This window comes from Hakea prostrata, chromosome 7 (assembly GCF_041222555.1).
Source record: "Hakea prostrata isolate BN-2017 chromosome 7, UWA_Hpros_2, whole genome shotgun sequence".
NCBI classification, from domain to species: domain Eukaryota; kingdom Viridiplantae; phylum Streptophyta; class Magnoliopsida; order Proteales; family Proteaceae; genus Hakea; species Hakea prostrata.
In genome coordinates, this window is record NC_142606.1 from 23728127 (window position 1) to 23752580 (window position 24454).

At 37.4% G+C, this 24454-nt stretch overlaps 1 protein-coding gene across 2 annotated transcripts; it reads right to left on the reverse strand.

The window, feature by feature from the left end:
* Positions 1 to 1229: 1229 nt before the first annotated feature.
* On the reverse strand, positions 1230 to 24452 carry LOC149010692 (phospholipase D zeta 1-like). 2 transcript variants are annotated; one of them, XM_089163546.1, is made up of 20 exons: positions 24231 to 24452; positions 21152 to 21253; positions 20879 to 20994; positions 20641 to 20782; positions 16148 to 16318; positions 14827 to 15000; positions 9926 to 10185; positions 9723 to 9849; positions 8553 to 8692; positions 8265 to 8414; positions 7865 to 8021; positions 7251 to 7769; positions 6978 to 7088; positions 6667 to 6813; positions 6285 to 6482; positions 6051 to 6152; positions 3936 to 4067; positions 3364 to 3429; positions 2516 to 2577; positions 1230 to 2424 (listed from the first exon to the last, which is right to left on the reverse strand). In XM_089163546.1, exons 1-20 carry the CDS (start codon positions 24450 to 24452, stop codon positions 2175 to 2177), a joined length of 3348 nt encoding a protein of 1115 aa, XP_089019672.1. In that variant the 3' UTR covers positions 1230 to 2174. The 2 variants fall into 2 exon arrangements, with proteins under 2 accessions (XP_089019672.1, XP_089019673.1); XM_089163547.1 differs by having other exon boundaries at positions 1231 to 2424; positions 9723 to 9839; positions 9943 to 10185.
* Positions 24453 to 24454: the final 2 nt, after the last annotated feature.

The window sequence follows — 24454 nt, forward strand, 5'->3', positions numbered from 1 at the left end:
TATTGTAAGCAAAAGCTTAGAGATTCCCTTACCTGTCGCATCACTCCTGGATAGACTAGCAATGGACCTCAACAGGGATCTTCTCAGTCAGGTCAGCTTACAGATTGCTCACCAATCCTCCAGATAGAAATGCCCCTCTCCCAACTATTTGGAAAAGTTTTTGGAAGATATCCCTACCGCCACGAGTGAAACACTTTCTTTGGAAGGTACTACATCAACTCCCTACTCCGTCGCTTCTTATAGAGAGAGGTTGCATATGCTCAGATCGTTGTCTTCAATGTGGAGAAACTCAAATGACCTCAGACCACATTTTCGTCACTTGTCCCCTTGCACGCTGTTTGGGAGGCCCTACAAATCCCATCATTGCTTCCGCAGGGCACCTTGATGGCGAAAGTCACATCTTTGATCAATCAATGGTATGCTGACCCATTGGCTAAGGTATCAATTACCACCATTATAGTGCTATGGCTTTTGTGGAAAGCATATACTAGTCTCATTGAAACACAGGGGCGTCCCTCACCATCTCAAGTAACATTTCGAAATTTTGGAAAGGCCTTCAATTCGACAGTACAGGAAAACAGAGAAAGCTTCCTCCCAGTAATGCACAGTTACAAATCAAATGGAAAGCACCACACCTTCCAAAGATTAAGTTGAATGTGGATGGATCCTTTTTCAAAGACCGCAGGGTAGCCAGTTATGGTGGTATTGCTCGAGATCATCGGGGTTGCATGATCTTCTGCTTTGGACGCGGAACTGCTTCCTAGGACATTCTCACTATAGAAGCTATGGCAATCCGTCAAGCCTTGTAATGGGCGCACGATTTTCATCTGACAAACAATGAAGTAGAAACATACAACTAAGCCTTGTGTTATGTCCTACAACACCAACCACAAGAAGCTCCTTGGAAGTTATTCCCAATTCTTAAGGACGTACTCTAGCTCAAGGAGACATTTGCATCGCTCACTTTCCACCACATATTCCGTGAGGCTAACATAGGAGCGGATGTTTTGGCTAAAGAAAGTGCCCTTTCACAGGATGCTTTCTTGACATTTTCCCATCCCCCCTCTCATCTCCGTTGGGTTTTACTGTTTGATATATTAGGCATAGGTTGTAATAGAGGATTCTCCCACTAAATAAATAATTTGTTGTTATACAAAAAAAAAAAAAAAAAAAAAAAATGCAGTCTCAATGTAGAGAAACCCATCCATAGGATCATTTTGAAAGTAAGGGTGTAAATTGATAACCAAAATCTGTCCCGAATTCGCATCAACATCAATTTAGGGGTATATGAATTTGTCTGAATACTAATAAGATGTCGATTTGGTATATGAATTTGTTTGATTACTAATAAGATGTCGATTTGGTATACCCCTTTCCTATTGAATACTATCCATTAATAAAATTATACAATTAAGTTACTTATTTAGATTTAATTTTCTTATTCTTATATAATTTTTTTTTACTTGAGATATGTGATTATATTTCTAAATTTACTATTAAAATTACTAAATTCTTAAATTTCAAACCTAGCCCTCACAAATAAAATGATAAAGATGTAAACAAGTAGTTGAAAATTTATATTCAATTTGTACTTGTGTCCACTTAGAAGAATCTACTTAAATAAATAACTATCCGACTATCATCCGAGTCCAATTGAATCCCCCAAAAATCTATAGGATATTATCGAAATCTGTCCGAATATAATAGGATGTGGATATAAAATTACCACAATCTGATTCAAATCCGATCCATTTACACCCTACTTGAAAGCACCAGTTAATGCCTCATAGAAGAAAAAGCTGAAACGGGTGGGATCGGGATTATTGGAACAGATCACCTGGGAATACCGGTCTTTGCCTTCTTGCCCTCTTAGATATGGGTAACTTTAAGTATTCGGGAAGGGGAAGCTGTTGCAGTCCGCAGGAGTTGTTGGAAGCCTTAGCCCATGGGTTTAGTAAAAACCCATTGAAGTCATATAAGCCCATGAGGTAAAGAAGCTCAACTAGCCCATATTACAATCCAGCCCATTGTTGAAGACATTATTTTTCCCCTGTTCTTTCGATTTTCTTTAAAAATAAATATACATTTACATTGATGGCCCTCTTTCATGAGTGGATTGAATTTTCTACAGAGACGTATCAATGGCATACTAAAGCCACTCAGGAAAACCAAGCTTAATGGAAGACTTGAGGGGATGCATAATACTCACTCTCATTGAACACTGGTCTCAAATCTTCTTGACACATGAAATCTAAAGGAAAAGAAACAAGATGCCCCCTTACCGACTCTAATCTCTGCATGGGATCTGTGGCCTTAATATCGCCATTCTGATAAGATTCTAGCTTCTCAGGAGCTATACCTAAATCAATTGTAGTATACACTAACTTTTCCTTCCAGTAGGCCATGCTTTGCCTGATAGCAACTCTGCACATGAAGTATTACATTAACATAAGAGCATGGGAATCATGCCATCTGAAAACAAGAAATAGGAGAACAGACTGGGAATGAGACGCACCTGGAATGAATGAGATCGTTAGGAACGCACGCAAAAACATCTTGATAGATCATAGTATTTGTCTGCCAAAGAAAAAATTTCACTGTCAATTGGCATTTGGGAAGGGAACACACTCCAATGGTGTAGGATTATGAAAAAAGAAAAGGGAAAAAAGGACAAAACATCACATTGAGGAATTAAAAGTGAACTGCTGTTAGTGAAGAGTATGAATTAAGGATCCAAGTCAGCAGCCATGCACTCTTCATGCATATAATGGAGAAGAGTACAACTACACATCCCTGAAGACCACAAGAACTAGCAGATTCTTTTTTTTTAAAGGGTGGGTTGGGGGGGGGGGGGGGGTTAGAACAAGAACTAGCAGATTATGTTGCTATGACAACAGAAATTATTGGAATTCACCATGATCCATCCCCAGACACTGATGGCTAATATTTTGACCCCAACACTATTATGAAGGTCTGAATTGATGACCAAGTATATGACTTAGCACTCTACAAGTAGGCAGGCCTCTGGACCTCTGGTGAAGAACATTTTCCCGAAGGTTCACAAGAATATCTTTGCAGAAAGTCCAACATAGGCAATCTCCATGTGGAAGCTAAAAACAATTTTTGGTCACGACTGTGCACGCTCTTTCATCAAAATGACATCAAAGTCTCATCTTTGATGGAACTTGGGCCATCTTTTTTGAGGTAGAAGAACTAACAGCAGCTGTCTACATTAACAATGCGTCCGGCCTCCCACGAGATAATCAAGTTTCAAATTGATTTATCTTGCTAAATCCCACATACTCGAAAATGAATTTTCAACCACATATTAAGTAGTCATGCAACGCCCAAATTATGTCTTACCTTTGCAGTAGCCATCCAAATATCTTTGTATGTTGCATCAACCACAGGGTCACTAATTTGACTGACCTGAAAAGATGAACAGAAAAGGAAAAATTTTCATTATTTAAATATTATTAGCCCATTTGATCACCAAAACTGCACCATTTCTCTCATGCATCTCTCCCCTATATGCCTATAACCTGCTATGAATCGTCAAGCACCTTCCAAGTGATATGGATATACTGGCATAATCGCATGAGCAGAAAGCAGGTGGAAAGTCAATAATACTCTGCAGATGCTAACCAGTGGCACAGAGTTATTTACTGATGGGGAAAGATTAAGAAGCATTGACTACTGACCAGCGGATCCACTATATTGTCATTTCTGTCAATGTGTCACTGCCTTAATCCTCACCCTCATGTTTTAATCCTCATCCTTCAACAACCCGGTAACAGGAGTTCAATGCACCCTTTGGGGTGACATGGATGAACCCAATTCAATGTGAAAAGAAGGAGAGAGCAGACACTCTGCAAATGATATCAAGTAGCAAACCACAAATAATGTTCTTTAAGATTTAGATTATTTTTACTTACATCTCCTGCACGAAGACCGAGGTGTTCAGACCATAATGAGAGCCGAAGACTAAAAACAAACTTTCCAGCTTTCCATGGCTTCCCAGACATAGATGAGGCAACGAACTCTTTATCTTCGATCAGTACAGCAATCTGAAACAGCGGACCCATGTGACAAAAGGACAATAGCATATTCATATAGTCAAAAGAAATAGATGTTGAACAAAGCATGGAAGAAATCCTATAAAGGACATTTAGTGAATTTTTCAGGCAGAAGTTCGTTGGAAACTAGCATATTCACATAGCCAAAAGAAATACGATGTTGAACAAAGCATGGAAAGAAATCCTATGAAGGACATTTAGCGAAATCTTCAGGCAGAAGTTACTTGGAAACTTTAACCCCACCAAATGAGCAATAAACCAAGAGCTGTTGGTGTTGCACCACTAGAAGTTCTATGGTAGAAATCCCACTTTTTAGTCCCTAGGAATGCTCCCAGTTGGAATAGTCAAGTAGATGCATGATCCGTATGCAATATGGCCCCTGCTATGATCACCCCCCTCCCTTGTAAGTTCAGATCCTTTTTAGCACCCAATGGTCCAGAGGGAAATTTAAGGTGTGCGGGTGGGGGGGGGGGATGACAATTATTGGCTGAGATAGTCCATGCTCTGTATCTACCGAGATCTTCCTAATATGATATGTGGTATACATACTCTTCCAAATTTCAGATAATAATTTTTGAAAACTTGGGCTATTTTTATAGGATATCTCTTTAAAGTTAAAATGGAATCTATCCTTTGTTTTTTCATTTCCATTCACTTGGATCTCTTCCGTATTTTGTCTGGATCCTCCTTTTTTTCATTGTAAAGTTAGACATCTTACTAGCCACACAAATAAGAGTAAAAAATTCTACATAATACCATCATACATCCAACTGAAAATATGTGATATAACAGCATTGAAACTCATGGTTACAAGTTAGGATTTTCAAAAACAACCTCTCCTGCGATGTGGGGGATAGGCTACACACATTTACCTCTCCCAGACCCTGCAGTAGTGGAGGCCTAGTATACTGGGACACCCTTTAGCATTTGTAGATAAAAATATCTTACATGCCCACCTGTACAGTAGGGATACACATACAGAGGGGCTACCCAGTGCCTGAAGATCCCCCTACAGATGGGTCCGGGGGAGGGTCATAATATACAAACCTTACCCCTGCTTTCGCATAAAGGCTGGCATAGGAATACACCTCTGACCTATACATATTTCATATAAGTACATATACCTTCAATATATATAAAGTATAACGTATACTTAACAATGATGATAGGATTTGGGCAGCCTAGAAAAATTAATGAACCTAGGAACCAAGCCCACCAAAAACAAGGCCAGGCTGGGCAATATTAGTACCTGGTTTGTCGGTTATCCCGTGTCACCACAACAGGGTATCTAATAATTAAAAGACAACATCTTTTCTTCAACTAATAGAAGATAAAGGACTAGAAAACTAAAAGTCAGGAAATAAGTTTGCTACATCTGGATTTATCAGGAACTCAACTAAGCTGCAAAGACCAATTGCTTCTGTTTGTAGGTTGTCACTGGAACTACTCTTTCCATCACAGTTATCAAAGTGGCAAATCGACCATGACACTTGAGAGCTCCCCTAAGTGCCATGGCAATTAGGCGACTGTATGGCGTTGCCTTGGTGAACAAAACATTCTAGTATACATTTTTATACAACCATTTTATGTGGCATAAGTAGCATATTAGAACTTGTATAATTCAACTTACAAGCTAAAGCATTATTAAAGAATCATAATGATGCAAAATTATCTAAAAGAAACAACAAACATAAGTTCATATCGTCATAATACAATAATAGAAACATAGCATTATAACAAGTGATTGTGATTTATCTAAAAATCGAAGTATTCTACAGATAACGCCATGCCATCACCTTCGGCCTCCTAAAAAGCCTTGTCAAGGCAAAAGGTGCGTTTGCTCTTTCTTTAACCAAATCAATCATCTAAGAATTTCATCTCCTTTTAAAGAGTAAACAATATTCTTAAACTTTGACTGAAATCACTGTATGGTCAAACTCCAAGTAAACTTCTAGTTAATAGACATGATTATACCTCAGAGTCTCTTGCTCCAAGCAAACTCCTATCATTTATATTAGCTGATCCAATCAAAGCTGTGTGATCATCAATAATCATAATCTTGCTATGCACATACACCTGCAGAAACAACACAAATATTACACAAGTACTAATGCATTCCAAACAGAAGATCTTGTTGTCAAGTCACTGAGTCATATGCAGAAGTTAAGAACAAAAAGAGAAATCACATGCAAGACCTAAGAACCTTACCTGACTGGTGGAAACTGGTCCACCATCAAAAAGTCTGCCATAAGCTCTTAGGCCACAGAAATGTATATAATCATGTGTTCTAGGACCAAGTAGATCATAAAGGTTATGCAATATTGAATCTCGACCCCTGCAAATGGTTCGATATTGCCAATGCATTATTGCTCTCACAGATGCCGCACCACCATCATCCAGCCCACCCTGTTTAATTTGATATTCACAACAGGAAATAAAGAATTGAGTCTTGATAGGCAAGACTTTGGTAAATAACCTAGCATCATCGCTAATCAACCCATCTTCACTAGTAAGAAACCCCCACTTTCCTACCCACTTAGGAAAAAAACAATGTTGAAATTTGAATTTGGGAGTGACCAAGCTGTAGTACCTGGAAACCAGGTAGAAGTGGTATGACAATAATAACCCTGAAACACGTCTGCTCTTTGTGAGCTCGAATTATACGCCTGTATAGTGCTTCCAAGACTCGGTTGCGTATTATTTCATCCCCTGAGAGACCTGATATAAAAAATTGATTCTGGGAAAAGTGGCCGATAAACATTACAGCTTTTTAGTAATGCAAATGATGAATCAGAATTTCGGTACTGACTATTAGCTGGTACAGGAAAATGTTGGAAGCAGATCTAAAAGCTACTTTCTGCTGGTGATTAAGAAGATATTGTACATTGAAAGAGTTAGTACCTCAATGTAGATTAAGTGTTCGGCTTTCTCAATCAGAGAACAATAAGCATTGTGGATACTTGATTCAGTTTGACTAGTACCAGCAGACCATTGCCCAACACTTCTAATAACCTGTACATCAGGGGACATTAAGTGGCAGATTAGCTAGATATAAACCACATGTAATTAATATCTAAGAAGGGAACTAGAAACAAAATAATTATTGAAAACGAAAATCATCAGCCAGTCAACAAATTGAAGTATTCAAAGTGGATTTCTGGATCCGTAGCAAACCTGGCAACGGCATGAGACACAGGGGCCAACTTGTCCAGCTTCATCAGTAGAAGCAACCTGATCACCACGCTCTTGAGTTTCCCACCATTCTTTATCCACATCAGATTTTGCAACTACACCCCCAGGTTTTCTCCTCTGAAGATCCATGAAATCGGGATCATCAACAAAGCCTTTCATCTGCATGTCTGGAATTGAGGATTCAACCTTACCCTTCCATAAAGAGAATGGAAGACTTTCACTGACTCGGCTTGACTGGTCAAGGAGACTTTGTGTCATGTCCAAGCCATTTAAATTTGGGTTTCCATTGGCAGCATCTGCCTCTTGAGGCAAAAGCAATGGGATGTCTTGTATTGATGATCGGGAGGAAAAGGAATCTTCCCTTCTGATTCCTTTAGATTTGTCCTCCAAATTTGTACTTCCATTCTCTATTGTTTCATTACTTCCTAGGTAATGTGGAATAACCATGTGGTGCTGAGGCATAAGAAGCGGAATTGCTTGTTCATTTGGAGCTTTGCTTCTCTGAGAGAATACATAGATTGTTAATTTGTCACAACCCCAAAGAAAAACTAAATTTATTGACAAGTAAACTGCAACATAAGCAACAAATGGCTAACCTTTGCATAATTCCAGCGCTGAACAAAGTGCCTTGCCACATCACGGCAAGGGGGTCCCCGAAGAGCACAGTGGACATCATGCCATGGCATGCGAGGATATTTGCAACGATCCAGTTCATCTTTCATTGTATCTTCCCAAGAATTTGGCTCAGATTCCCTAAAATAACAAAATTTACAATAAATATGTAAATTTATTTAATAAATCAATACTGCATAATTATCAACTAGGCTAGCATTCTCTTGCAGTTTTCTTAGGAAATAAGTTTGTATCCTCATTTAGTATACATCTACAGGTGTATTTATAGATTCCAAAGTAAATAGGTACATTTCTTTCTTCCTGTCAAGACCAATGCTTGACTAAAATGTCATATCAGCTCTTTTTGGGAAGATAGGAATCTACCTTGGGTTGTAATAGTCCTTTCCTGGCCATATACGAGATGGGTAATCACCCACTTTGTGTTCGTTTGTGTCATAACGTCCAAAGCACAGATCCAGTCCCCCAATGAAGCAAATTTGGTAATCAACGATGACAAGTTTTTCATGGTGGGACCTATATGTAATCAGAAACGTTCATCAGCATCTGCAACAAATCCAAATTGATAGAACCCACTGATTAACCAAACAACAACAGGACTCCTAATTGAAATGTTGATAAAAATTAAACTAGTTTCACAAATTGAATTCATACCATAGGTAAACACCAGTTGAGAAATGGTCTGGATGACGGAGTACCCTCACATTCTCATGAATATTAAGAAGCCTCCTTTTACTGTAGACGCTATTGATTTTCAAGGCAAGAGCAACTTCTTTGTAAAGGAGAATGTAAATCTGCACATCATCATCAAATTACTTAAAATAACAAAAAAAATCCAGCATGACTGAAAGCAAGAAAATCTATATAAAAATCATAATTGTCAAGGAGACAAGGCAAGGCGAGGCAATAGAGGGCAGCGAAAACCAAAGCAACACCAAGCAAGGTAACAAGGTGACACTAGATCGTCTTTACACAAGAAAGTGTTAAAATGCCTAGGCAACGCCTTGACAACTATGATAAAAATAATTAAAAATTATCTGCTTATAGGTGTAAACTGTAAAGTAGTTTCTTTCATTCTTTCTTTCTTTTTTGCTGTTATGGGTCCCCTCCCCCCCCCCCCCCTTTTTTTTTTTTTTTTTTTTTTGGGGGGGGGGGAGAGGGGGTTGTTGGTGTTGGTTGTTTAATTGTCATCAAAAGCATCAGATCATACTTAGGTTGTAGAAGGTAATAACCAGTATTCCACTATGCAACCAACACTTCGTAATATCAAAATTGTTGAAGTATACGCAAGTTTTGGGCTATTTTACTGTTCACGTGAACAGTATTATGCCAATGATGCTACTCTACATTCTATTTCTAATGTAGGAATATTGCTACACAAGTTTTTGGAGTTTCTAGAAAGCATAGTTTCTATTTTCTGTTATTACTAATTTTAGAACTTTCCTTTTTTAGTACTATCTATTTTGGACAGAATTTAGGAGTAAGAAGACTAGAAAATTATGTCCATAAGTTGTACTATTTATTTCCTCTTTTAGAGAGCAAGTTGGCTTGCTTTTCAAGTTGTAATCTAGACTATTGATAGATATAAATAAGAGACTGTGATTCTAGGAGTTCTAAGCTAGAATCGCAGGCTTATGTGATTCCTATCATTCTTCTTCTTAGTTCTTCTTGTTATTGCACTGTTGTTGGTTCATTAAAAGTTTATTTTCTAACAAAAATTCTTTCTGAACCACCTTATTCAAATATGTATGACTGCATGTTACATCATATGCACATACATTTTGGTTACAACAAATGCTGGAAAAGGGAAGGAAAAATGAGCACCTGAACTCCTTGCTTTGCTTTTCCTTCCAGTAGAGTTTCAAGCCGAGAGGATCCGTAATCATGAAATGGACGCCTTAAATACAGTTCTGGACATACCCACCAGCCAGTAATGAATATCTGCATGGAACTTTTAGCCCGTTCAGCATTTTTTAGTATTAAATTGCAAGGAAATCAATCTCAATTAAAATAGAATTTGCTTATACCAGCACTGGAGACAGACCTCTGATTTTGCTTCCTCAATTGCTGAAGCAATCGCGTCAAATGCAGCCTGGCCATCTACAAACCACTGAGCCTGGCTTCCATCTTCAGTTAGCCCCCTTGGGGGAGCAAAAGAACCAAAGCGATGAGGATGGCACCAGCCCTCAGGAGGCTTTGATACGGCATCATTAATGGCAGCTACCCAGTCTCTAACTTTAACATTACTTTTAGTTCTTATCTTTACAGTGCGGTTTCCACAAGACACCTTTTTCAGTGTTCAAATGTTAGTTAGACAGCAGAATCAGAATACTGTGTTTCAATAAGAAGTATATTTGCAATCATCTATTAATCAAATCATGCTTCAGGAGGCAAATTTAGTATTTGAAGACTAGTGTTTTGGAGTCTTATCATGGTTAAAAGTTATAATCACCACTTTTTGTTTTATTTATTTATTTATTTTTTTCCTGTCTTGTTGGAAGGGTTTTATTTTTAGTATGGATTACCAGGGTAGAAAATAATAATAACAAAAAATGGACCAACTGCTACTTGCAATACAAGCTCCCGTATCTCGAAGAGCATAATGTGAAGATAGTAGTAAAGAGGGTAAAATAGATGAAAGATTTTACAGAGTAGTGTTATTCTCTTCCTTCTTTGATATGTTACAACTCAACCCAACCAAACCTTATCCCAGCTAAATGGAATCCCCTACAAAGGGAGATCCTGGTGCCAAAGGCTTAGGCATGTGCAGAGTCCCCTAAAGGATCCTTTTTGCCCTTCAACTCTACTCAAAGCTGCAATCATTCTCAACCTAATCCATGCATATCTTTCTTCTCCTCATCACTGACAGTCAATTTGCAGTTTCCCCTTTCTCTTTCAGCTCCTCCAAACCAAACAATATAACTCTTTCTTGCTACCTTCTAATGTCTTTATTATTGATGCTCATTCCACCCAAAATAACTCTCTGATCACTTCTCAAAGATACACCTAAACTATATAAAAAGTGTCCATTCCTAATTTTATTTTTTCTAGTTTTACCGGTTATCCATTTCAGCATGCTCATCTTACTCTAGTTTCATGTAAAATCATAATTTTTATGAAGTCCTAAAAGTTTAACATGTCACTGGTACGTCAACACATTCTAGCCATAAGAACTCTTTTTTAATAGCTATTGATTGTGTCCTGGTAAAGGCCATGTAGAAAGAAAAACTTTCCAGTCAGTCCGACATTTGTGTATTGAATTTACCAGAGGATATTCTAACACAGTTTTATCTGAAGGAAGAAAAAAAACTTAAAAAAGGTGCCTTTTGTTTGTAATTCAATGCCATGTTGGCAATCAAGTAATCCCACAGGGACCTATTTGATTTTTTATTTTTTAAATATATCTTCCAATATAATTGCTCCTTTACTAACTGCCAAAGCCTTTGTTTTTTATTGTTACTTCTTTCGTATATCTATTCATTCATCCGCAATTAACCCATTTTTTCCAACTTACTAGGATCAAATAATTTCAGAGTTTGACAGTTTGACTTCCACAGAGAATACAAAAAATGAGCTGAGTAGTAGAAAACTCCGAGAGAAAATTCCTCCCACTAAGAAAACCAAAAATAAATAAATAAATAAATAATAAAAAATTGGGGAAAAACCATTACCTTACTCAAAAGCTTGAAATAGGTTAAAATGCCCACCAAGAAACACCAGTAATCAGCAAAGCAGTGCAAGAAGCCTTAAAAACACCTAAAATCACCTAAGAAGTGTCGAAGTCCAAGGGGAAATTCAATCAAAATAGTGGATTTCGACCTTCCTTTTGGTTGAAACTCTGTGAAATGCAGAGTTGCGATAGAATGGGGTGATTTAAGTCACTTGTTCACCTAGGTCTTGACCTTTTTCGATCGAAACCTAGGTTTCGACCAGCTTTGACCATTTCGGTTGACACAGTCACACAGGTAATTTCATACTAGTATCGAGGATTTCGTTTTGGTTTCCTTCAAAACAGAAACTTTGACCTTTTCAGTCAAATTTTGAACTTTGCTTGTACATATCCAATTAGTCACTGATTCTTCAGTCAATAAGAAGCCTCCCTACACCTCATTTGATCCTCATATTAAGCAAATAGTCAAAATATTTATAAAGCTAACCGCATCTTCTTGAGATATTTTATTGAGCTACTTAGGTCTTTGTCCTTAGCAGCAGAAGAAACTAGAAGCGTAAAAGTATTTCTTGCTTGACCATGATTATGAGCAGCACTTTTTTGTAGCTAGATTGAGAACCGCGTAAGTTCGTCATTGACGTAATATTCATATACTATACAAGAACCATACAACCGAACTTAAAAGAGGACTGTAGCACATTCTTTAGTAGGAATTCCTTTTTCTTTTTTCTTTTCTGGGTGAATTAAAAGAGGGCATCAGTTGCTAATGCTTATTGATAGATTTAGGACTGTAGGTTTCCTAATGATGAATTATGCATGCACTAAATATATATAACTACATTTTGTAAAACTATAGCAATTTCAATAATTTAATTGGTATATACAATGAAATTTCTTGCAGAAAAGTATTGACAATCACTAGAGCTTACATGAAGCAAATGTTGATATAGGAAAACACATTCCTCCCACTCCTCCCTCTTGTCTTAAGACTCTTTGCTAAAGGATTTTATTTCTATACAATTTGGAATAAATGGAAACAGCAGGGTGCAATCATTTTACAGATTCTCCCTCCGTCCCTTTTGAGGCTTAATATGGCTATTCCTTCTCAATAATCTTTCTTGTATTTTCCCCCAACAGGTAATTCTTAACCCAAATACATTAACCTTCTCCAAATTACCTGAGGGCTGGGTAAAAGTTTCATTCTCACTTATCCATAAAAAGATGTGTAATCTCAATTATTTATTATTGTTATTCTCTCTTGTCAGAGGTGTGGAGCTTGATCCAGTTAGACATAGTGACGAGAGGTTCTCTTATGGGCCTTGAGTATTGCATTAGCCTTGGGTTGAGGTCAGGTGTTGGATGAAGTTGAAGTCCCAATTTGTTATTGAAGATAGAGGCAGGAAAGAGCTGGCGGTCATTAAATTCACCATGGTTATGAGGTGGAGTTATACTTTTGATAAACATGCATTTATCATTATTTATTTGTTTTAATTTCTCATAATTAGTTAATTAAAAGAGAGCTAATAGAGTATTTTTGCGTCTTTTTCAGGAATGAGGTGATTTTAGTTATTACACATAATGTGGAGCAAAGTTGGGAAATATATTAGATATTGGAGGATTTTAGTTAAAATAAAATCATGGGATTCAATCTTGCCGCCTAAGAAATCATGAATGCTGATATCCATCTTAATTAATGCAAGGAGAGCATGAATCTTAGCCAAATTGGAAATAGGTGGAGGTCCAAGGAACAAAATTGGTAATAAGATCTGAGAATTGTGTAAACAGACCCACCTTGAGTATTTTGGGCATATCTCTCTCGTCTGAACTCAGATTGCGGTGATTCAAGATGCTATGGAAAGATGCTGAAAATATATACAATTTTCTAGTTTTGAGTTTTCCTAGAATCCGAATGAATAAAGGTCAAATTGATGGGTAAAGAGGACGAGTTCCTTGTGTAAGCGATACATAAAAAGGAGAAGCCAGCCACGGAGAAGAGGAGGACGGCGAACAGGGATCTTGGCTCTCATCTCTGTCTCATCGCGCAAGAAGAAGACCACAACGCTCTCTCTAAATTCCATTTTATTTGTTTTATGAGCTTTGTTATAATGAGTAGCTAGTTCCTTTTCTTTAGGATGTAGATGAACCATTGCTTGTTTCATTAATTTGATTGTTCTATGTCTTCTAGTTGATGTTTTTAATTGTGTTTGAGTCTGGCCAAAGATGCTCTATAGCTAAGCAAACTAAGCGTGGCAAGCTTCGGCGAAGGACGACAATCTTGCAAAGATAGGGCATATCTAGGAAAGACCATCCTTTGTTTTGAAGCATAGAGTTATATCGGTTAGTGAAAAGCATTGGGGATTCAAAATCCCAAAGATCCTCACATATTCATAGTTAAAGTTTTTGCATTGATTAATAGTTTAATTTCTTTGTGTTTTTCTTAAGTAGAATAAAAACAATTTAGATTCACTTTAAATTAGGTTTTGTTGAATTAAATCTTAGTAACTTAGCCTTTTAGTTCCCCGTAGTTCGACCCTGTACTTTCTGCCAGCTATATTAGTATAGGATTTTATTTTTGATTGGTTAGCAACACGATCAACTTTCCAGGAGAACATTTTCTTTCATCTTACTTTTGCTTTTCCTTTTGGCTTGCTCTCCACTCATCTATCACAAACATTACATTCTTCTCTAGGAAATCCAAAGCAAAACTCAATAACAAATAATAATTAGCAAATTGCACTGGAACCCTAAAATGGAGGCTTTAAAGCAATGACACCACTTTATGTTTAAAAAGCACAAAGACCCCAAAATTGGATTTTCATTGGATATATTTGTCAAATTTATCACTAAAAACAGTTAATCACTATTTATTTTCAAAAATATCCCCATAGTAAACAGTGTCTAAAAAATTTTTAGTGACAACATTGGACAAATATATCCAATGAAAATCCAATTTCGGGGTCTCTGTGCTTTTTAAACATAAAGTGGGGTGTCAGTGCTTTAAGGCCTCCATTTTGGGGTGCCAATGTAATTTGCTCAATAATAATTAAGTACTCCATCATTAAATAAATAATTATTGTTTCAATTACAATGAAAAATGGATATCCAATGGCTATGTCAACATAAGAACTTCTGATTAATGATAAAGAGCACAGCATCTCCTAGATTGAAATTATATATGGTGAAAAGGAAGACCCTGAAGTCATATAAAATAGAAGTGAACTCTTCCAAGCCAAAGGTAACAGAATACAACTCACTTACCTTAAATGCATGTCGCAGAGGATTATGGTCATTTATCTCTTCTGCCAACAATACCTCCCTTTCCCCATTCCCATCTGATGATGGCAATACATCAAAAACAATTATGTCCAGAAGTTTTGTACCAAAAGGATCCTCCAGCAAGGCAAGGAACCCAGGTTTCAATACAGCCCATACCTATATACAGCAATGCAGTAAAATGAGAACTAAACCAAAAATATAATGATTAACTGCAGGCTCTGCCACCCAATTGGTCAATGACTCAATGGAGCAAATAACAATGATTAGAACTAGTATTTCTCAAGGTATCTAGCCATTATGGTGGCAATTGTAAGAATAATGATAGGACAATTAATCTCGGCACTGTAAAGAATAAATTTTCAAAGGACGAAGAAAAATAAGCTGGTTAAAACTGTTTAAAGAATGGAATTAGTGGTATATTGCTTTAGTGTTCCAACTGTTGCTGTATATTCTAATAAAATATAACACAACAAGATGGAAATCGAAAGTTTGTCAGGTAAGAGGATCACAGAATCAGATTCTAAAGAGACAAGCACAGTAGGTGTACATGGAAGAAGAAAAAAAAAGAGAATGGGGCAGTAACTGACACAGAAGAAGAGATAATCGAGAAGAATTTTCAAGTGAGGGAGAAAAGAAGAAGGATGAGTGCTTCTGATTATCAAAACCAGGTTAAGTATCATATACCAATTACCAAGGAACCTTTCTGCTAAACTAAAGGGTAGTCTAATGTTGTTACCAGCATCTATCATTGCAGATATCAAACCCAGCACAAAAAAATTCCTACATGGAAACAATTCTTGATCAGCGAACATGCTGCAAGGATTACTCCCCTTCATGTTCCCCCTCTGAAACAGGTTGGAACTTAAAACCTAGGGCTATCATTTTAACACAGAGAGCAGAAGAGAAGAGAAAAAAATAGCTAACACAAGAATCATATCCTGTCGCAATGCTGCAGCTAGCTTTTTTTATACTGGAGTCAAAAATAACAAAGTTCCTTTAAAATAATGGACATCTTACAACCAACTGAATGGCTAGCATGAACTTCTTTCAGAGTAACTAATAGTAACACAAATGCAATAGCCTTAAATATAGTCGTATACCCAGAATACAAAAGCAACATATTATTAGCAGAACCTTTACGGATAAAACAATGCATGTGACAAAAATATACTTAGAAACGAAGAATGATTGGCTGCCCTTGCATGCAAAGACAGCAAAATATCACCATCATTTTTTTTTTCGTGGGGGGGGGGGGGGGGAGGGGGCAAGAAACCATTTCTTCAGAAGAACAAGATTGTATTACCTTTTGCCAATTGTCATTGCAACAACTAAACCAGTGGCATGCACAACATCTAGAACCTTCATCGTCCTTCAAAATTTTTGGTAGATGTTTCACCATTACATAATCTTCTTTCAGCTTGGGCCCATATTCCGGTGAAAACGATAACTTTGAAACCTCCAGAAACTTGCAAACCTGTTGTATGAGCTATTATTACAAATGACAAGCAAAAAGTAGAGTTGTGATTCCCCCCACCCCCTAAAAGAAAAAAAATGTGCAACCATAACTCAGGGAAAACTAGAAATACTGAGCATGCAATATGCCAGTATGCTATAACACAGACCTTTGTTCCCTCTGTATAGTACAGAATGATTACTTGAAAAATAATGTAAAAAAAAATCAATATACAAGTCAGGTTTCTGATCTATCCAGTTAGCAGTTATAGATTAAAAGATCTATGACAACAAATAAAATGAAAGTCAAGCGATTAGTGGTTCGTTACTTTATGCACTGTTTTATTTGTTGAGGTGCTACTGCTTTGTCATTAGAATCATCAATTGTGAGTCTTTAAATGACCACGAAGCATTTTGGCCAACCAAGTGTTCTAATCCTCTCAGCTATAAACTACTTTCAATTTGCAGATATCCAGGAACCAGACTGGGTGTTCCAGAAATTTGACTGACAGGTAGAAGTTTGAAAGCAGTTGATAAATATGAAGAAAGCAAAAAGCATAAGTCAAAACAATGTAGAACCTGGGCAGAACTGAAGGACCAACCAGACCAGGACAAATCAACCTAGCTGTTTATTCCAGAAAGCCAAAAGAGGCCAAAACACAGTTCATATTACCAGTATCACAGCCTTTTTTGGGGTCTTCATGGATATTATTTAAAGATTTTGATGGTGTGCACATGAATAATTTGATTGCACCTTTACTCATTTCTACTTTTATCAAGTCCTAAGTTGCTATGAGGTGGTTTCTAGTTGTTTCTACCTTTAGAGCTGAAACTCTGTCTATTTCTCAGCATATCTACTTTCTAAGTTTGGTATTAGTATTTTGAATTCCCTCATAAACTGATATGCAAGCATTGGACCTCTAAATAAGCATGTAATAGGCTGTCCTCAACCACCCAGATGATAATGGTAAGGATATTGATTAATGAACTTTTGCTTTGAATATGTTATACTCTTGTCCAGTTTGAGATAAGGGCTGGGGGCCTTGCTGTGAGATCTAAACATGTAGGGTCTAAGAAACCTCAGGAAGGCCTGCTGGTTTTGGGTTTTAATGGTGATGTCCAAACAGGATCAAGCGCAGAAATTGGTCAATGAGGGACAGCTGTGGTTGAAAGCTGGACAAAAACTGATGAACAAATTCTGACATTTAGGGAGTGCAGGTTTTGGAGGATGAGCTGGTCCAATGAAGGTTCTTGAAAACAGAAAAAAAAATATATTTTACAATGAAATGATGAAAGAAAAGGGGATGAGTATGATCAGATCTCCTTCTCAAGAGGCAGACCTCCCAAGGCAGGGCAGATCTTCTTAAAGACTGTTCAACAATCCAAATCAGGAACTAGGGTTCCAAAGACATAGCCTGTACTCCTGGACTTTGAACCACCAGGGTAGATCTCAGCACCAAGCACAACATTCTCTAACACAGAAAAAGGCAGCAGCCAGGCAAAAGCTCATAAGCAATTTTGAAAATCTGACCTGTCTATTTTCCCATCGAGTGGAATATTTAGAAGGTCTTAACAGCCAGCTGACATAAGTCCATCCCTTATTAGAAATAGACCAATTCAAATTAATGAAAAAGACGATTAGGCCCTTGGAGGCTTTAAACAGGTCCTATTAACTAATTAAATAAGACCTAAACCTACTGACCATAACTTAAATTGGACCAAGCGTTAGAACAAAGTGAACCAATCAGGCCATGGTTCACTAAAAAACACTAAGGGCTAAATATAAACTAGGTATAGACACTACCATACTTCTTATAAGATTGGGAACAAGTTGCAGCTGGATTTGGAATGGAGAGAACCATACAATAAGGAGAGGATTTTATATATTTTTTTCCAATAGAAATTTTAAAACTTACAAAAAAATTATTTTGTAGAAAGGTAATGCAAAACGTATGTTTTAGTGAAAAAACTGTTTTTTAGGTTAGTTACCAAATGATTTTCATATTTTGATCCAAAATGAGTATTTATGCTGATTTTTGAAAAATAGGTAAAAATAAAAAATGAAAATCATGCCAAACACTGCCTAATGTAAATGCCACCTAGCTTAAGTTATAAGGGCAGAATAGCCTATTCTTATGCATTTATTTCAGTTTTAAGTGTCTTATTCTAAGTCAATTAGTTTCTACTTTGAGTTAGTTTCTAATTTTGAGTCAGAGTCCAGCTTGGAGTACAACTCAGATTGGACTCCAGCATAAGACAACAACCACAAGCCTTTTCCCAATAATGGGGTCGGCTACATGGATCCTTGCCTTCCACCAAACAGTAGGATTTGAAGTCATAGTAGATACAAGGCCTATGCTATGCATATCCTTTATCACCATTTCTTTTAAGGTTATCTTAGGTCAACCCCTAGTTTTTCTAATTCCATTGATTTGGATTAAATCGTTTCTCCATACAGGGGCATTTGATGGGCTCGAACATCATGTATAAATGGACCCCTCCACTCGATGGGGAGAGATCAGACTGAACATTGAATACAAACAGCTTCTCTTAGAATAATTCCTCATGTCCTTGCTACTAAGTCCTGATTCTGTCAATTAAGAATTGAAGCTCCAAGGCTGAGAATGGTTTTAAAGGAGAAGTAAAGCCTAGACACTTGCATCTGGCAGAAGATCAGAGTTCAACCTTTATCTTCCTGTTGAGTATTCCATCCTTAAGGCTCCATTCAGGTACTATTGGCAACCAACATTAATCCCCACCTCCTATGACATTTTTTCCCCCTTTTGAATATTTGAAGCTCCCAAAACACCCAAATTCCAGATCTACACCAATCAAATTTCTTAGATCTGTCCCACACTTTAGGCACATCATCCCCCCAACCCTACTAACCTTACATCCTAGTTAACCATTTAATTTCAAGACCTAGACATGTTCTTGAATTTTCGACTCTAAAGCCCCCCAAAACAGAAACCCTTATATCTTCTAATTTAGCCATCCGAACCCAAAGAAACTTGGGAGATTATATCTTTATATTATTGCCTACATTTCCTCAAGTTTTGCTCAATTCCCATAACTTTTCATCCCATACCTCAAGACCCTGCTCCATCCCACCATTCTAAATCTCTCCAAAACCAACACCCCATCATCCTTGAGACAGTTTCATTCCAATTAACCCAACCACAGAATTCAAAGGCCACTAACCACATCCATCCTTACTAGCAAGATCATTCAATCCCATCACAACCCATATCATGAACACCCACCATATCCCACAACCAAAATTTCAAGGAACCTTTTTCTTGGTCCCATATGAGTTGGTTCTCTTGGAAGAGTGGCCCTCATCCAATTGGGTTCTCTGTCAAGGAGGAGCCAGGACATGATAGAGTTGATGATCTCTATCATAACTAGCTTTTGACCAAATCATCAACTCCTATTATCTATCCTACTAAGAGTGTCAGACTAATTACATTAGAAATAAATAACAGACAACTATATTAGTTGAATTATAAAGGGAACAAAAAAAGTGAGATAACAACTAACTACAACTAAGCTATTAGACATGCTCTCACGGTACGCTACTTTATGGACCATCCATGGAAACACCACCCATAGTACACATTTCAATAATCCTCAAGCTGAAGTATAAAGCCTAGTAGTTTCTAATTTAAATTGGTTTATTTTTTGTAAGATTCTATTGTCACTAGTTACTAGGCTACTAGTATATATTTTCATTTTAAAAAAAAATCATGTTTACTGTATAGCTTTAGCCAAGCTACAAACAGGCTCTTTTGTTGGAATAGAAGAGAAGACTTTTTGAGAAATTGATTTGCAGCTAGTAGCATCATGAAGTAAACTCCACCTTCAACAGCTAAGATAGTTGCAGAAGAGAGACCCAGGCCTGAGATAGCCCATCCTCTACCCCTTCTTCTTCTTCCATCTGTCATCCTTCTTATCTTTATGTTCAAAAAAACAATAATCTAATTGATATATTTTATCTGCATTATTGTATATATCCTGGTGGCAATCAATTTCCCACTGGTTTTCCTGGTTCGAGGTCGACTTTTTGCATTAGTTATCAACATCACCCATAAGAAAGGATAATAATACAGGAATAAATTAATTAAATTCCAGTCAATGACCAAAAGAATCTGAAATCAATATAAAACCAGAAATTCTGAAAACCTATATCCACTTTATCGGAAATCAGTAAAGAACATGACCATGAAGTTGTAAATTTGAAAAACAGCCAAAAACAGTTTAGATAGACCCATGTTCCAACATCAGCTCAGGACCAAATGAAAGAAACTTGGCTCCATATTCCAAGGCGAAAAATTACATCCATACCTCTCGGGAGTTGGCGATGTCCATGTTTCCCAGAAAATGATTCAAATAACCTTGCATTGCTACCTTTGCTCTATCTGAAATAGACTGCTGTCTTCCAAGTGCAGGACGAATGATTGGCAAAGCTGCAATGGATGGAACATCACTGAAAAAGAACCGAACATGTAAGATATACAAGAATCAAAGTAGATTCACTAGTTTCCTAGAATGCAACTAAACGATGCAAAATCACTTGTCTCACCAATTTTTAACATTTTCATCATGATGTAATGCAACAGCTTCATCATCAGCCTCATCGTCATCTTGAACGACTCCTGTATGATCCCCTATCCCAAGGTTTTGAAGCCATTCTTTAACCTTTCATTTAAAAATTGTACGAAAAAAGACATCAAAATCTTTTTTAAAAGAATAGAGAATACTCTTAAAATTGCATGGTGCCAGAACTATTAACCATGACATTGCTAAAAGGTAAAGGTGACTTATGAAGACAGAATCATCAGAGAAATTGACAAACCTGCTCTTGTTTGTCGTGAAATTCCTCAATAAACGCACGTTTCTTCAGTGCAAAATGTAAATACATAACTTGTGATGCTTTCTTTAGTAACCGCCATTTAAACTGATAAAGAGATTTAAACAATTAGTGTGGTATGGTACAAAGAAGTTTTCTGTTGTACTAACAATGGAGGCAATAAAAATTAAGAAGATAAGAGGAAGAAGAAGAATATTGAAATACCCTACATTAGCTGAAACCCAAATAATTTCATGCAAGGACAAACTAGCAGTGGAACTCAAGGGCAGCAACCATTAGGGAAGCACACCAAAGACTCAAAATCTATGATTAACTTCAAATATAAATTCAACCATAAATGGTATCTAAGGTTCCTAACATTCTGTGAAATTGAAACTAAGGTACCTAAATTTCCAAATATTATGTTTGGGATACCTAAACTAAGAAAAAACCAGCTGACGTAATCAATTTTATTTCAGTTACTAATTTCCTGTATATCCTAACCCTCAGATGCAACAATAACCCATCCAGTCGCTCTTCTAATGTTCTCTATTACCACTGGGTAAAGGTTGGCCAAACATTTTCTTCTTCCTCTTCTTTTTGTCTGCTACGGACACCCCTCCCTTACCATGCAAGGCAACCTGACCCCACCCCCCGCAAGCCTTGCTCCATCCTACCTTCTCGTACCCCCTACCTGCCCAAGTGGCCCAACCCCACCTCACTGCAGCAAGCTCATCCAGCCCTGCACCACCCCTTTCTTTATCCTATGTTGCTCCCGTTATTCCAACGCACAGCCCTTCCCACCACCTGATTTCATTTCTACTCCTCGTCATTCATGGATGCTAATGTGGAAGCATCTACTCAAATTTCAGCGAAATGTCTTTGCTTCCTCAAATGATCAAATTTGAATACTCATGCAGTCATGTCCTCAGTTGCAGCTCACTTTCATTGAAATATATTCTTCAAATTTGGATAAGCTTGTCGAATTTGCATTCAATTTGTTCAATCTTGGATATCATTTGACACAGAGGCGGGCCTTGTTGCAATGGTCAGTGGACCACCAGTTGTAGCCTGAGGTCAAGGCAGTGAAACAACCTCTCAGCAATGACTGTTGGGGTAAGGCTGCGTGGGAGAACTGCCCCCCCCCCCCGGCCTGTGCGGAAGCCTTTAGCACCAGCTTCACCCTTTGGATATCACCTGACATCCTGCTTATGAGCTTATGAGTTTTTGAAAAGAATTTCCTTTTAAGTTCAAAATATAAAATTAACATTCAAGAGAAGAGGGAACTAAAACACCAAATAATATAAGATTGCAGAAGCATCAATTCAAAAGATATGTTCATTACTTATCTAGAGGGGCTGGGCTGGTCCATGAGTTGGAATAACAAGGCTTGGGTGGGAAGAAGAAAGGGAGAGGTTGTTGTAGAGCTGGAAAGAGCTTGCCAGCGGTAATGAGGGGACGAGCCACGTAAGGGGCAGAGGTATGAGAAGGTTGGGTGGAGCAGGAGTTGCCAACAGAGGACATGTGATGCCTAGCAAGGGAGGGTTGTTCACAGTAAAAGAAAAGAAAAGGAAGAAAGAAGGTGCAGGTCCAACCTCTCCCCCATGGGAATGGAGAAAATAAGAGATGGGGCAAAATGGGGGTATTTTGTGTGTGCAGATAAAGACACAAGAGGAAAAACGGTAATTGAAATAAAATTGATCAAGTTGGACAGTGTTATCTTGGTTTACATCCCAAACATAATAAGTGAAAGCTAGGTATCCTAGCTGTAATTTAACAAAATATTAGGAACCTTAGGTGCATTTACCCTAAAAAAAATTCTGACAAATATCACTAGCAATTTTTAGGAGGATTTAAATTGAACTTCTATTTAAAGTAGAATCCTTAAACATATAAAGCCCACCATATCTTGAAACCTCTCTATAAATTTGTCATCAACCTCTTAGAAACAGCTCAAATTTATAAGAAATTCATACAGTTGATATTCAACTTAGGATATTGCAAAAAACCTCTAATCAATGAGCTTCGGTTTTTGAAGTCATTGCCCTGGCGGAAGTAAAAACCACTGCAGTTCTCAAATTTCTCAAATGTCATCTGTAAAATTAGTAAATATAATGATTTGAAACTCAATAAAATTGTTCAGACCCTTGAACTGAATATGAACCTAAAGTATTTATTATTCTGTCAATCATATTGGCAGTTTAAGGTTGGTGGCTGATTTAATTTAGATGGAGAACCAAGTTTGGATCTCATACATAGATGTCTTCATGAAAGTAAACAAATTATATGGTAGGGACAAAGCTGCATTGGACTATCTTGGGCTTTCAAAGACTAATATCAGAGCAAAATCCCTAAAGGGCTTTCGAAGGGGAGAAAAATAGTCGGGTGAATACATTGAAAGGGGAAAAGACACCAGGCAAAGATGGCTTCAACCTCTTAAGTCATTAGCGTCCTGAGAAGATCACCTAAGACACCTTAGAATATTTAGTGTTGAAGGCTTTAAGGAATTCCAATATTCAGCCTCTGTAAGGTGATGAAGTGCATACAACAACCTTATTAGTGGATACTCGTCTAAATGAATGAACAATTTCAACTTAAAATCCCAGTTATTCAGCACGATAGAAATCCATTGATTTTAGGAATACATAGAACATAGAGAGACAAGGTCTGTCCTCCTCACATACAGGCGCTTAATTGAATTAGTTGTCCTTTTTTTCAAGATGAGCTAAGGATCTAACTTGGTAAAGTTGCAACTCGAAACTATAAAAAGAGTTTCTTAGGTGCAACCAAGGGGTGAGGGAGAAGAAATGGAAACTCAATTGAATCTACGCGTATTACTAGAAAAACAAATACAAGGCGCAGAAGATCCAAAAAAGTAGAAACCAATTAACAATGTATTGAATTCAACATAAAAGCTCGAGCCTTTGGTAGAACACTAAAAGACGTAATTCGAAATCCAAGGAACTACGATCATTGCCTGACGAAAACTGAACCAATTGATCATTTTAGTTGCGAATTTTCTGTAAAAACACATATTTTTCAAATCAACAAGTAAAATTCCTAGAAAGAGAAGCCGGAGCAATACCTGCTTATACTGGAACTCGATGATATAGGAGAGAAGTATCGGACTGAAATCACCGGGATCAGGTCTGGAGACAGAGACAATCATGGCCTTGGGCAATTCTTCGAAAATCCAACTCTGATCAGCACCATGACGTGAAGAATGCGAACGACCGTTCGATGGTTCCGATTGCATTTGAACATACATAGGTCCACCTGCTGACATGAGGTGCTCCGATTCCGCCATTG